Source organism: Trachurus trachurus (assembly GCF_905171665.1).
Source record: "Trachurus trachurus genome assembly, chromosome: 8".
In the NCBI taxonomy this organism is placed as follows: Eukaryota; Metazoa; Chordata; class Actinopteri; order Carangiformes; family Carangidae; genus Trachurus; species Trachurus trachurus.
In genome coordinates, this window is record NC_139905.1 from 330,001 (window position 1) to 342,784 (window position 12,784).

The following is a 12,784-nucleotide window of genomic DNA, read 5'->3' on the forward strand; positions in this document are numbered from 1 at the left end:
GCATAGTGTGGGCTTGACGTCACATGCTTGAAATCATATTGCACTGCAAACTTCTGCCATTCTTTGCTGCTGAAGCAGGGGCCATTGTCGCTCACCACGGTGTGTGGGATGCCATGCCTGGCGAAGATAGATTTAGCATGTGTTATGACACAAGTTGATGTTGAGCTTGCTAGTAGCGCCATCTCAGGGAAGTTTGAGTAGTAATCCATTACCACTAAATAGTCTTTACCTCTGAGATGAAACAAGTCCATTCCTACTTTGTGCCATGGTGCTGTTGGCACCTCAGCTACCACCATAGGCTCTTTGCTCTGCTTGTTCCTGTGTTTCTGGCATGTTTCACATTTACTTATAAGTGTTTCAATGTCTTTGTTCAACACGTTCTCACTCCCAGTGCGTCAACCCCCTGACGAACGGTCACTGTCCCTCCTCGTCACATGCCTGACTCATTAGGTACCCGTTTTTCGTCATGAGGTGACGAGCGGGGATTTCAATTCATTCCAATGCAACCCCCTTCGCGGCGATATGTGACGCTCAGAGTAAAGTGATCCAGCCGACCGGACGCGGCGCTGAACGACGCACTGAGCTGGAAAACTTTTTTTCCCCTTTGAAGCTTTATTGAACCTGGTGTTTCTGACATAGCTTTCATCCAAGCCGTCATTTTGGTTATTATTTATTTACTGATCTTGGCGTTGGTGCAGAATAATAAATAAACAAACAAACAAACAAATAAATAAATTACATCCTTGTCGGAAGACCAGACGGGGTGGGGGTGTGTAATAAATAAATAAATAAATAAATATTTTTGTCCCGTGCGTAATTGTCAAGATCCGCATTTCGATTAAACTCGCCTTTCTTCTTTTGTACGAGTTGTTGGACGACTGCATTTTCATTTCATTTACTTATTTCCCTGTCCTAAGTCATGTTTATGGATACACAGTTGAACATATTGTCATTTTACCCTCGGCATTTTCCCCTCACTTTGCTGAATATCTGTTGATTCATGTCATAAACACGTTTTGTTCATTAAAAATATGTGGTGTTTATTAAAAATATGTTGTTCATTCAAATCGGTTGTTGTTCATTGCAGAACAATAGAATATTAATACGGTGATTTATATACAGATATTGATCGCGCAGTGTGACCACAATCACTACGCACGGAGGCGTGAGGGACATTTGAAACAGCTGTATCAATCGTCCCTGCAGCGACTACTGACACTTCAACCTGTTTTGGCTCTAAACTTCAAAACTATGACATTGCATAGTTTAGGACCTGTTTATGTACGAATTCATCAACTTTTGATCACAAAAAAACTACCGCACGTAACATTTTACTTTCCGTAGTAAAAAAAACAGGTTCGCGCTAATAACTTTTGAATGGCGTGACGTAATTTCACAAGCTTTCCCAGGATTGGTCGGTGTTGAGTGCTGAACTAGAGGATGTGACGTCATTGCAACGGCGCCACCGGTCGCGACACTGCCATCTACGGCGTCTGGACGGAACTACAACACCTTAACAATGTGTTTGTGATCATGAGGAGTGGAAATTAAGCCATGTTGATTTAATTCAACAGCATGTGAATAAACAGTGAGGAATCAGAACAGTTGGACAGCTCTTTTTCAACAAAGTCCAAATAATTCAAGTAACTCAAGTCATATAGGCCTTTTTTTTTTTTATTCCAGAAAACAACATTTCTCCCCCCTTCTCCCTCCTCCCGCCCAGGAACCTTAGTTTATAATATAGTGTAGAATGAACCCGTCCACTGTAGTAATGTTTATGCACAACTGCACCACTTTAGCCAGCTCCTTTATTTCTGGTTTTACATTGGACAAACTGATTAAGGCTCCATTTTCAGGAGACACAGCTATTCTTTAATAACTTCCACATTCGTTGGGTTACGTTCAGAGGTTTATCAGGGCAGGGCCTAGGGTCATCCAGTGTTAGCAATTACAGACCCATCTGACCTTCAGAGGGGTCACAGGTCAACTTTTCATGTGAAATTTGACGATTTTTGCTATCAATTCAGGCATAAAATACCAATACTTTGAGCTGGGAAGCTGAAATCTTTAGATTCTAGTCCAGACCTTGGAGCAGATTGACGGTGCCAAATATCAGAGCTCTGCTCCACTCGGAAGTGTCCAAAATGGCCAAAAAGCAGTGTTCATTTCTAATCCCCCATTGTGTACAAGACTAAATTCAACAGATAGTCTTTAATAACTTCCACATGCTTTGAGCTGGAAGTCTGAATGTTTCAGGGTTTTGTCAGGGGCCTAGGGCCACCCATTATCTGCAATTTCAGACCAATCCCACATTCAGAAGGGGTCAAAGGTCAAGGTTTAGTGTGAAATTTGACGATTTTTTTTATTTTTTTCAGATTCAGAGCCTCTCAGACTTAATGCCTGAGAGACCTTCTGAGTCAGAAAAGCTGAAATGGATGAAATATATTTCTAAAAGTCGTACAGTTCTGAATTTGATATCAGTGGTTCCGGGGGCCCAAGACGAACGCGTTGATGTGCGTTCGGTCCTGATTGAGCCATTACTTTTCGAGAGGCGGGGCTTCAAACAGCCGCATTCCTCTGTCTCCAGGAGGCCGCTGTTTCCATAGAAACCAACCGAATCACTTGAAACTTGGCCTGTGGACTCATTGTGAGGCCCTTATCCACTGACCCGACACCCAAATCTGTGAGAGCATGGGAAAGCGAAGTGGCCCCCAGGGGCCCCCCGTGGCCCCCAGAGCAATGGGAATACAATACAATGATAGAGGACTCTCTGATATACAACTCATCTAAATTTCATGATGATTACTTAAAGCGTGTGTGTTTTGTTAGGATTAACTTTGGTGTTTGACCCCTGTGACCTTTGACACTTACCATGGCCATTTTGGACACTTCTGAGTGGAGCACAGCTCTGATCTTCAATCTGCTCCAAGGTCTGGACTAGAATCTAAAGATTTCAGCTTCCCAGCTCAAAGTATTGGTGTTTTATGCCTGAATTGATAGCAAAAATCGTCAAATTTCACACTAAACCTTGACCTTTGACCCCTTCTGAATGTGGGATTGGTCTGAAATTGCAGATAATGGGTGGCCCTAGGCCCCTGACAAAACCCTGAAACATTCAGACTTCCAGCTCAAAGCATGTGGAAGTTATTAAAGACTATCTGTTGAATTTAGTCTTGTACACAATGGGGGATTAGAAATGAACACTGCTTTTTGGCCATTTTGGACACTTCCGAGTGGAGCAGAGCTCTGATATTTGGCACCGTCAATCTGCTCCAAGGTCTGGACTAGAATCTAAAGATTTCAGCTTCCCAGCTCAAAGTATTGGTATTTTATGCCTGAATTGATAGCAAAAATCGTCAAATTTCACATGAAAAGTTGACCTGTGACCCCTCTGAAGGTCAGATGGGTCTGTAATTGCTAACACTGGATGACCCTAGGCCCTGCCCTGATAAACCTCTGAACGTAACCCAACGAATGTGGAAGTTATTAAAGAATAGCTGTGTCTCCTGAAAATGGAGCCTTAATCAGTTTGTCCAATGTAAAACCAGAAATAAAGGAGCTGGCTAAAGTGGTGCAGTTGTGCATAAACATTACTACAGTGGACGGGTTCATTCTACACTATATTATAAACTAAGGTTCCTGGGCGGGAGGAGGGAGAAGGGGGGAGAAATGTTGTTTTCTGGAATAAAAAAAAAAAAGGCCTATATGACTTGAGTTACTTGAATTATTTGGACTTTGTTGAAAAAGAGCTGTCTAACTGTTCTGATTCCTCACTGTTTATTCACATGCTGTTGAATTAAATCAACATGGCTTAATTTCCACTCCTCATGATCACAAACACATTGTTAAGGTGTTGTAGTTCCGTCCAGACGCCGTAGATGGCAGTGTCGCGACCGGTGGCGCCGTTGCAATGACGTCACATCCTCTAGTTCAGCACTCAACACCGACCAATCCTGGGAAAGCTTGTGAAATTACGTCACGCCATTCAAAAGTTATTAGCGCGAACCTGTTTTTTTTACTACGGAAAGTAAAATGTTACGTGCGGTAGTTTTTTTGTGATCAAAAGTTGATGAATTCGTACATAAACAGGTCCTAAACTATGCAATGTCATAGTTTTGAAGTTTAGAGCCAAAACAGGTTGAAGTGTCAGTAGTCGCTGCAGGGACGATTGATACAGCTGTTTCAAATGTCCCTCACGCCTCCGTGCGTAGTGATTGTGGTCACACTGCGCGATCAATATCTGTATATAAATCACCGTATTAATATTCTATTGTTCTGCAATGAACAACAACCGATTTGAATGAACAACATATTTTTAATAAACACCACATATTTTTAATGAACAAAACGTGTTTATGACATGAATCAACAGATATTCAGCAAAGTGAGGGGAAAATGCCGAGGGTAAAATGACAATATGTTCAACTGTGTATCCATAAACATGACTTAGGACAGGGAAATAAGTAAATAAAATGAAAATGCAGTCGTCCAACAACTCGTACAAAAGAAGAAAGGCGAGTTTAATCGAAATGCGGATCTTGACAATTACGCACGGGACAAAAATATTTATTTCTTTATTTATTTATTACACACCCCCACCCCGTCTGGTCTTCCGACAAGGATGTAATTTATTTATTTGTTTGTTTGTTTGTTTATTTATTATTCTGCACCAACGCCAAGATCAGTAAATAAATAATAACCAAAATGACGGCTTGGATGAAAGCTATGTCAGACACACCAGGTTCAATAAAGCTTCAAAGGGGAAAAAAAGTTTTCCAGCTCAGTGCGTCGTTCAGCGCCGCGTCCGGTCGGCTGGATCACTTTACTCTGAGCGTCACATATCGCCGCGAAGGGGGTTGCATTGGAATGAATTGAAATCCCCGCTCGTCACCTCATGACGAAAAACGGGTACCTAATGAGTCAGGCATGTGACGAGGAGGGACAGTGACCGTTCGTCAGGGGGTTGACGCACTGGGAGTGAGAACGTGTTGCTTTGTTCAGTCCCGGCCAGAAAACCGTGTCTCTCGCCCTCCTTTTGCACTTTTCGATATCGAGATGGCCTTCATGTATCCTGTGCAACATGTCCATTCTCAAAGCCCGTGGAATAACAATCCTGCCCTTTTTCAACAGCAGACCATCCACAGTACTAAGCTCACCTCTGACATGGTAAAATTGTGGACACGAACCAGCTGGCCATCCCTCATCCATGTTCCTCATGACATGCTGTAGCTCAGCATCCTTTGCTGTAGCCTCCGCTATTTGTCTTGACTTTGTGTCAGACACAGGCAGTGTAGCCGACACCATGTTCACGTGACACTGTATGTCCTCGTCTGTCGCACTCACACTGTCGCCTGTAGTTGCTCTGGATAGGGCATCAGCAAGGACTAGGTGTTTACCTGGAGTATATATCAGTTCAAAATCATACCTTTGCATCTTCATCATTAACCGCTGAATCCGTGGAGACATTTCATTCAGATTCTTTTTGATGATGGCGACCAGCGGTCGATGATCAGTTTCGACTGTGAAAGACGGCAGGCCGTACACGTAGCTATGAAACCGCTCCAAACCATACGCCAGTCCCAAACATTCTTTTTCGATCTGAGCGTGTCGGCATTCAGTTTTTGTCATAGCCCGAGATGCATAGACTACCGGTTTCCAGTGCTCACCCTCAGCCTGGAGTAGAAAGGCACCAATACCATCCTTGGAGGCATCTGTAGACACTTTTATCCTCTTCGTGTGGTCATAAAATGACAACACAGGTGCTGTGCTCAGTGTGTTCTTGAGTTTTTGCCACTCATGCTCATGTTTCTCTGTCCATTTAAACTCACAGTTCCTGTGCAGAAGCTCTCGTATGCATGATGTCTTTGCTGTCAGATTGGGAATGAATTTACCTATGAAATTCACCATCCCCATGATGCGTAGCACCCCTGTCTTGTCTGTGGGCCTTGGCATGTTCTGTATTGCATGTATTTTGTCTTTATCTGGTTGGACACCACGTGCAGACAGCTTGTCTCCCAGGAAGAGGATCTCTTGAACGCCAAACTCACATGTACTCTTGTTGAGTTTTAGTCCATACTTTTGTATGCGTTCCATAACTCTGTTCAGCCTCTCGTTGTGCTCTTGGGCTGTGGAACCCCATATGATGATGTCATCAATGTAGACTCGAACTCCATCCAAGCCCTCGATGATCTGCTCCATCGCTCTGTGAAATATTTCAGGTGCTGACTTGATTCCAAAAGGCAGTCTGAGAAAGCAGTGTCTGCCGAAGGGCGTATTAAAGGTACAGTACTTGGTGCTGCTTTCATCCAGTTTCAGCTGCCAGAAGCCTTGTGAGGCGTCAAGCTTTGTGAAGTAGTTGGCACCCGACATTTCACTGATGATCTCTTCACGTGTAGGTATTTGATAATGTTCACGCTTTATGCTCTCATTTAGGTCTTTAGGGTCCATACATATTCTCAACTCACCATTCTTTTTCTTTGTGATGACCAATGAGTTGACCCAGTCTGTAGGCTCATTAACCTTTTTGACCACCCCCAGCATGATCATTCTGTCGAGTTCTTTCTTTAGGCAGTCTTTCAGTGGCGCCGGAACTCTGCGTGCTGCATGCACAACTGGTTGGGCTCCTTCTTTCAACTGTATTTTATATGTGAAGGGCAAAACCCCAAAACCCTTGAAAACATCTGAAAAGTTCTGAACAATTGTGTCCATAGAGTCATTTGTTGGGTTTATGGTTGGGATGATGCGATACACTCTTTTCACAAGCCCCAGTTCTTCACAGGCTCTGTCACCAAGAAGTGATTCCCGTCCCTCATTCACAACAAAGAAGAATAGGTGGTGCACTTTTCCTTTAACTGTGACACTCAACCTGCATGTGCCCAAACATTTGATTGGCCGCCCATTGTAGTCTTTCAGTCCAGATTCTTTTCTTTTTATTTGTGGCTTATTTTTCATTGCCTTCACATCACACATGCTTATGAGATTTGCTTTTGCACCAGTGTCCAATCTCATGGTGACTACAGTCCCATTTATCATTAGATGAGCTATCCACTTATCTTCTCTAGTGACATCATTTACATTGTCTGGCTTATTTATTTGTTCACTTTCACAATTCACCATTCCAACAAAGAACGTGTCACTTAGATCAGGCTCGTCTATTAAGTTTACAGTTTTTCCTTTCTTCCCCTCCTTCCGTTTGGAGAAGCATTGTTTAGCAAAATGATTCTTGCCTTGGCAAGTGGAGCATTGCTTACCAAACGCTGGACACTGTCTAGGCTTGTGCTGTGAGCCGCAGCGCTTGCAGTTTATCATCACGTCCTCCTGCTGTGCAGGCCGGGTCTGTGTGCGCCGTCTCCGCTGATACGACACTGCTCCAACCGCTGCCGCGCTGTCGCTCTGCGCCGAGGCGACTGCAGACATCTCGCTGAACGTCCTCACGTGCCTTTGGGACAGCTCACTGGCCTGACAGATCTTAATGGCTCCTGCCAGCGTCAGCTCCATCTCCCGTAGTAGCCTCTCTCTGACCTTTTTATCCTCCACGCCGAATACAATCTGGTCCCGGATCATGGAGTCCGTCAGCATTGCGAAGTTGCAGAACTGCGCCTTTAGCCGCAAGTCCGTCAGGAAGCTATCAAAAGGCTCATGTTGCCGCTGTGTACGAGACCGAAACACGTACCTCTCGTACGTCTCGTTCTTCTTCGGAGAACAGTGAGCATCAAACTTGCTAAGCACTACATCCAACTTTTCATTATCTTCAGGACTGTCAAACACGAACGTGTTAAATACTTCTATGGCCTGTGGCCCTGCTATCGTTAGCAGCAGCGCTACCTTTCTTTCTTCTGGCTTCGCCTCGAGTCCCATAGCCGCAACATAAAGGTGAAACCGCTGTTTGAAGTTGCGCCAGTTCTCGTCGACATTCCCCGTTAGTTTCAAACTTTCCGGTGGTTTTAAATCCATGTCGCCCATTCGAGTTTACTCCTGGTACCATGTCATGTTCGTGTTCCAAGGATGAGGCCGTGTTGATAGCAAGTAACTTAGTTTAATGTCTCACGTTCTCAACAACATACATGTGGCTCCATGCAGTCTTGCTCTACTCTGTTATATGGTACGGTAAGCTGACTACTACTACTGCCGCCTAGCGGTCAAACATGTAATAACATCCAATCATAACAAAGTGTACAATATTCCTGCTATAACCTATCCACCTGTTTCTGAACTTCATAGAAGAAAGGCAAAGTAGATGAGAGTACATGAATGGGATGTTGTCCTGTTAATTCTCAAAACTCATATTCACATGTTCCCATGAAGAAAATACAATGAAGCTGTTTTCAGTTGTTTTTAATAATTTCCCTGCTTATGTCAGCGTATTGGAACATTCCCAGTAGAGTTATTCCGTTTCCGACACCAGTGTTGGAAATGCCTCCGATACCACCGAAAATGTTGGCATCGGTATCAGCAGTACTGGACCCCAGGTGTATCCGGGACGGTCTGCAGGCCCCGACTACTGCGTTGTGTTCTGTTCATTCCTGTATGATGGCGACATAAAACAAAAAGGATGTGAATTAAATGGTCATCTTCTCCATAAAAGTCCTACCACACAAAAAATAAAATACATTTAGCATGTAGGCTACATAGAGGACGCACTGGTACATCACACACACACATACACACACACTCACGCACACATACAGGGAGAAATCGCGGCAAAATAACTTTATCTCTCTTGCTCAAAACAGCTCTTAAAACACACTACACGACAGAAAACACCATTCCAAACAGTTTTAGATGAACATTTGTTCATTAAATTGAAAAAAAAGAAAAAGATCGGGTTTGTAAAAACTAAAGAAATACAAAAATAAAACCACAAAAATGTGAATTATACAGTATTAACAATAACAATACTCCATATTTTAATTAAAAAGGAACCAAAACATATCATCTGATGGATTTTGGTGAAATTAATAACGATAAAATAAACACCAAAATGTGTAGTTTCCTTTTTCTGTTTATCTGTGGGTACAACATCATTTTAATTATTATTATCATAATTATTATTTTATTCTAGCTGCATGTTATAACCCACAGATAAACAGATACACGTGGTAGCGGATCGGTGCCTGTGTAACAGATAGAAAAAGGAAACAACACATTTTATTGTTATTAATTCCACCAAAATCCATCAGATGATGTGTTTTAGGTTCTTTTTACTTTAAATATGGATTATTGTTAATATAATTAAATTTTAAAGTTTACCAAACATGATCCTGGTGAAGCTGAGTCATCCTGCTGACGTCTGACTCATCATGTAAAACCCAGTTTCTCACCATCATGGTGCTCATGTACCTTCACAGAGACAGTGGGCCCCTGAGCACAGACAGGTGAAATGTGCTTCAACTCACCTGAGACGGTGAGGGACAGTCGACGGCTCTCAGAGGAGAAGTTATGAGAGAAAACGTAGAGGTGATAAACACAGCTGTAGTTTCCTTGGTGGGCGGGCTCTGCAGCAGGAAACAGGAAGGAGGCGGAGTGATTGACAGCTGGCTGGGTGTAGCTGTCCGTTGTGTTGGAGGAGGTGAAGGTGAGCTGGAAGGAGCCTCCTGGGTACTGTGGCTGGATGGAGCAGCTGATGCTGAAGTTGGAGCCCATCAACACTCCTGAATAACCCTGCTGCTGGGCCTGGGAGACCCCGTCCATGGAGGACACAGAGATGATTGGCTGGACCAGCAGGTCTGTAAACAGAGAGATGATTGGCTGAATGTTAACAGTCAGACATAGAGCTTTCTTCATTGTTTAGGGTTAGGGTTAGATCCTAGATCATGGTCTGTGTGAGGGGGGGGGGGGGCTGCTTTATAGTACTTTTAGATCAGCTGAACTGCATCAAAGTATGAAAGTTGATTTGTTGAAAATGTTTTCCTACATCTCCAAACTGTCTAAATGGAAGTGGAAAGTGGAAGTTGACTTCTTGACTAAAGACGATGATGTAACATGTTGAGATATTAAATGTCTTGTTTTCGCGTCAATTCTGGCAGGAAGTCACACAGAGAAACACTAGAAAATCTGGTCAATTTTCAAAATAAAATACAGAGATTGACAAATACCAGAGTCCAAAGTGTGTATGTTTGTAGCCTATTTGTGTTTATTAATCTAAACAGAGCGTGAGAGCGGAACACACACACCGACACACATACACATAGGCTACACACATACACACACACAGCTGAGGGGCAGAAGCACTTGTTCCTCGGTGCTAGTGCTACCATGACGTGCCACTGCCAAGTAGCCTACGGGTCATTCAATGGGCCAAATTTAAAATGCCCGCACATTGAATTGCCACTCAGAATCTCAGAATTAATTGAGTTAATTTTTATAACACATTAATTTGCAGTGTAATTCATTAATCTAATTAACGTGTTAAACTGACAGACCTAGTTACTGAACATTTCTGTCTCCACAACAAAGGAAGGAAGACACTGAACCTGACTGTCACTGATGATGTCACTGATGGACTCACCTGAACAGGTGATCTCCATGGTGGAGGGAGAGGAATCTGATGATGATGATGAACACTCCCTCAGGGTAGATCCAGACTGAACACAGTCAGTGTTGATCCTCCACACAGACCTCACTGAGGACTCATCTCTTCTTCTTCTTCTTATTGAAACAGCAGAGCCACAGTCCAGATCTCTACAGGCTACAGATGCTGCCTTCAGGTTCCAGAAGGGGTAGATGTCACCGTCCACTGCTCTCCACTCTCCTAGTTTCAGCTGCAGTTCACCTGCACAGCGACTGGCTCCTCCCACCAACCTGACAGGCTCTGAACACAGAGAAGAGAGTGAAGAGTAAAAGAAGTGAGTTTGATTCAAACAGAAATGAACAAATCCAACCTGTAGCTCCACTTGTACCTGAGCAGGTGAGTCCAACAGCTTTGCCAGGTGAGCAGCTGGTTCTTGTTGAGCCTGAGCTTCTACAGTCCAGGAGAGCTGACTCGTTGCCTCCACACTGGAACTCTTTGGTCCACATTGGAGCCTCCACTGCTCCATAGAGCGCCCCCTGGAGGACTGAAGGAGCCCCACAGCCAAGCTCCCTACAGACCACCTCTGCATCCTGCTGGTCAAAGTCATCTTCACACACTGAGGACCACCACTGGTCAGACTGGTTGGACTTGACCTCCAGTCTGCCTGAACACACACTGGTCCCATTCACCAGCCTGACAGAGTCTGCAGAGAGAGACACAACATTTAAACTTTGACCCTGACCTTTATTTACTGTCATATCAACTTTAAACTCATCAGCATGTGTCCAGAAATGAGTTCCTTCTGTCCCCAACACAACCATTAAAGACACTGAAGGGTTAAAACTGTTGATGTTAAAGAAAACTAGAAAATTTCCTCTCGGGAAATTTTGAATGGGCCACGGGAGCTACTGCGGGTTGTGCCATCTCTGTCAACATGGGAATCAAACCCACGATCTTAAGGTCAAGACAGAGCTGATCAGACAGACACATGATCATCTTTCTATAAGCACTGATATGGAGGAGCTGTAACCACATTAGGTTACCTGTGTGTGTGTGTGTGTGTGTGTGTGTGTGTGTGTGTGTGTGTGTGTGTGTGTGTCTTGTGTAATAGGGCCAGGACTCAATTAAAACAATTAATCTAATTAATTAGAGGCTTTGTAATTAATTAATCGCAATTAATTGCATTTTAATCGCATATAAATATTTGACCTGAGAACAGTGAGAAGCATTTTTTTCACATGGATTTTAGTATACCATTGAATGACTGAATAGCTTAAGCAACAAAACATTGTTTTTTTTTTCAAGGTGGTACTTAACCAAGACCAACATGCAAATTATCGATTAATTCATTAATCGATAATTGATACAGATTTAAATGGTCTTTCCTGCCAATACACTATGATGATTACTGTAGTATTTAACTAGGCTACATAAATCACAGTAGCATAAACTGATTTGTTGAACGGACCAGGGGTCTCATTTATAAAACTGTGCGTGGGATTGTTACTAAAAGTGTACGTACGCCCAAAAGCCAGGTTTTGCGTGCGCCAGTAAATATTCAGACTTATAAAACCCTGCGTACGCACACTTGCAGCAAACTTCCCTTTTTAAATCACAGAGTTCCTACAAGTGTGCGCAGCTGAATCCGCTTCACGTTCCGCCCTGTACACGCCCTGTTTTAACCGTAGATGGTCAATGCAAACCACCACATGAATGCGATCTGCATGTCAATGAGCCTGACGTGCTCTTGTTCTGTCGCTGTTGTGAATTAACTGCAGGTGTGAAAGTGACAACGTGACGTGTTGCTGCAGCTGTTAACGGCGTCAGCGGCTCAGAGCGCACGCGGTGTTGTTTTGGTGCTGCCTCTCACATGCTGGACCCGGTTCGGCACATAGTTACAACAATGACAACAGTTTTAATTTGAAACAAGTTATTAACCATTCATCATGGTCTCCCTCTCCCTCCTTTCTCCTCCAGCGGTGCCATGGAGCAGAATTACGCACGGGGCTCACCGCTGTATTCATACATTTACAGTAATTAGACTGATCGATAAAACTTTGAATAATTAGCAGAATCAGTTACATTCTGAGGAATGATCAAACATGACACTTCTCTTGATAACAAGAAAACAGAATGTAACAATTGTGCGAACGATTACTGGATTTTTTCCCCCAGGGTTTGAGATTGAATTGACTCTCGATCATATGTTCACACAGTATCACAGGAACATATAGGCCTAGTTATTTACACCATGTATTTATCCCATGCAGCCGC

General features: G+C 43.4%; 1 protein-coding gene across 20 annotated transcripts in view; it reads right to left on the bottom strand.

The window, feature by feature from the left end:
- Window positions 1-12,784, bottom strand: part of LOC310989411 (scavenger receptor cysteine-rich type 1 protein M160-like) — a 197,051-nt gene that overhangs the window by 158,602 nt on the left and 25,665 nt on the right. For 18 of the 20 annotated variants that reach the window (XM_083976466.1, XM_083976468.1, XM_083976464.1 and 15 more), the window contains 2 exons: window positions 10,899-11,213; window positions 10,508-10,810 (listed from right to left, as the gene is read on the bottom strand). The exons of 1 other annotated variant lie outside the window; for it this stretch is intronic. In XM_083976466.1, coding sequence (XP_083832592.1) covers window positions 10,508-10,810; window positions 10,899-11,213 — 618 coding nt within the window. The remainder of the gene's footprint in view (window positions 1-10,507; window positions 10,811-10,898; window positions 11,214-12,784) is intronic. One more of the 20 variants, XM_083976471.1, reaches the window with a different exon arrangement.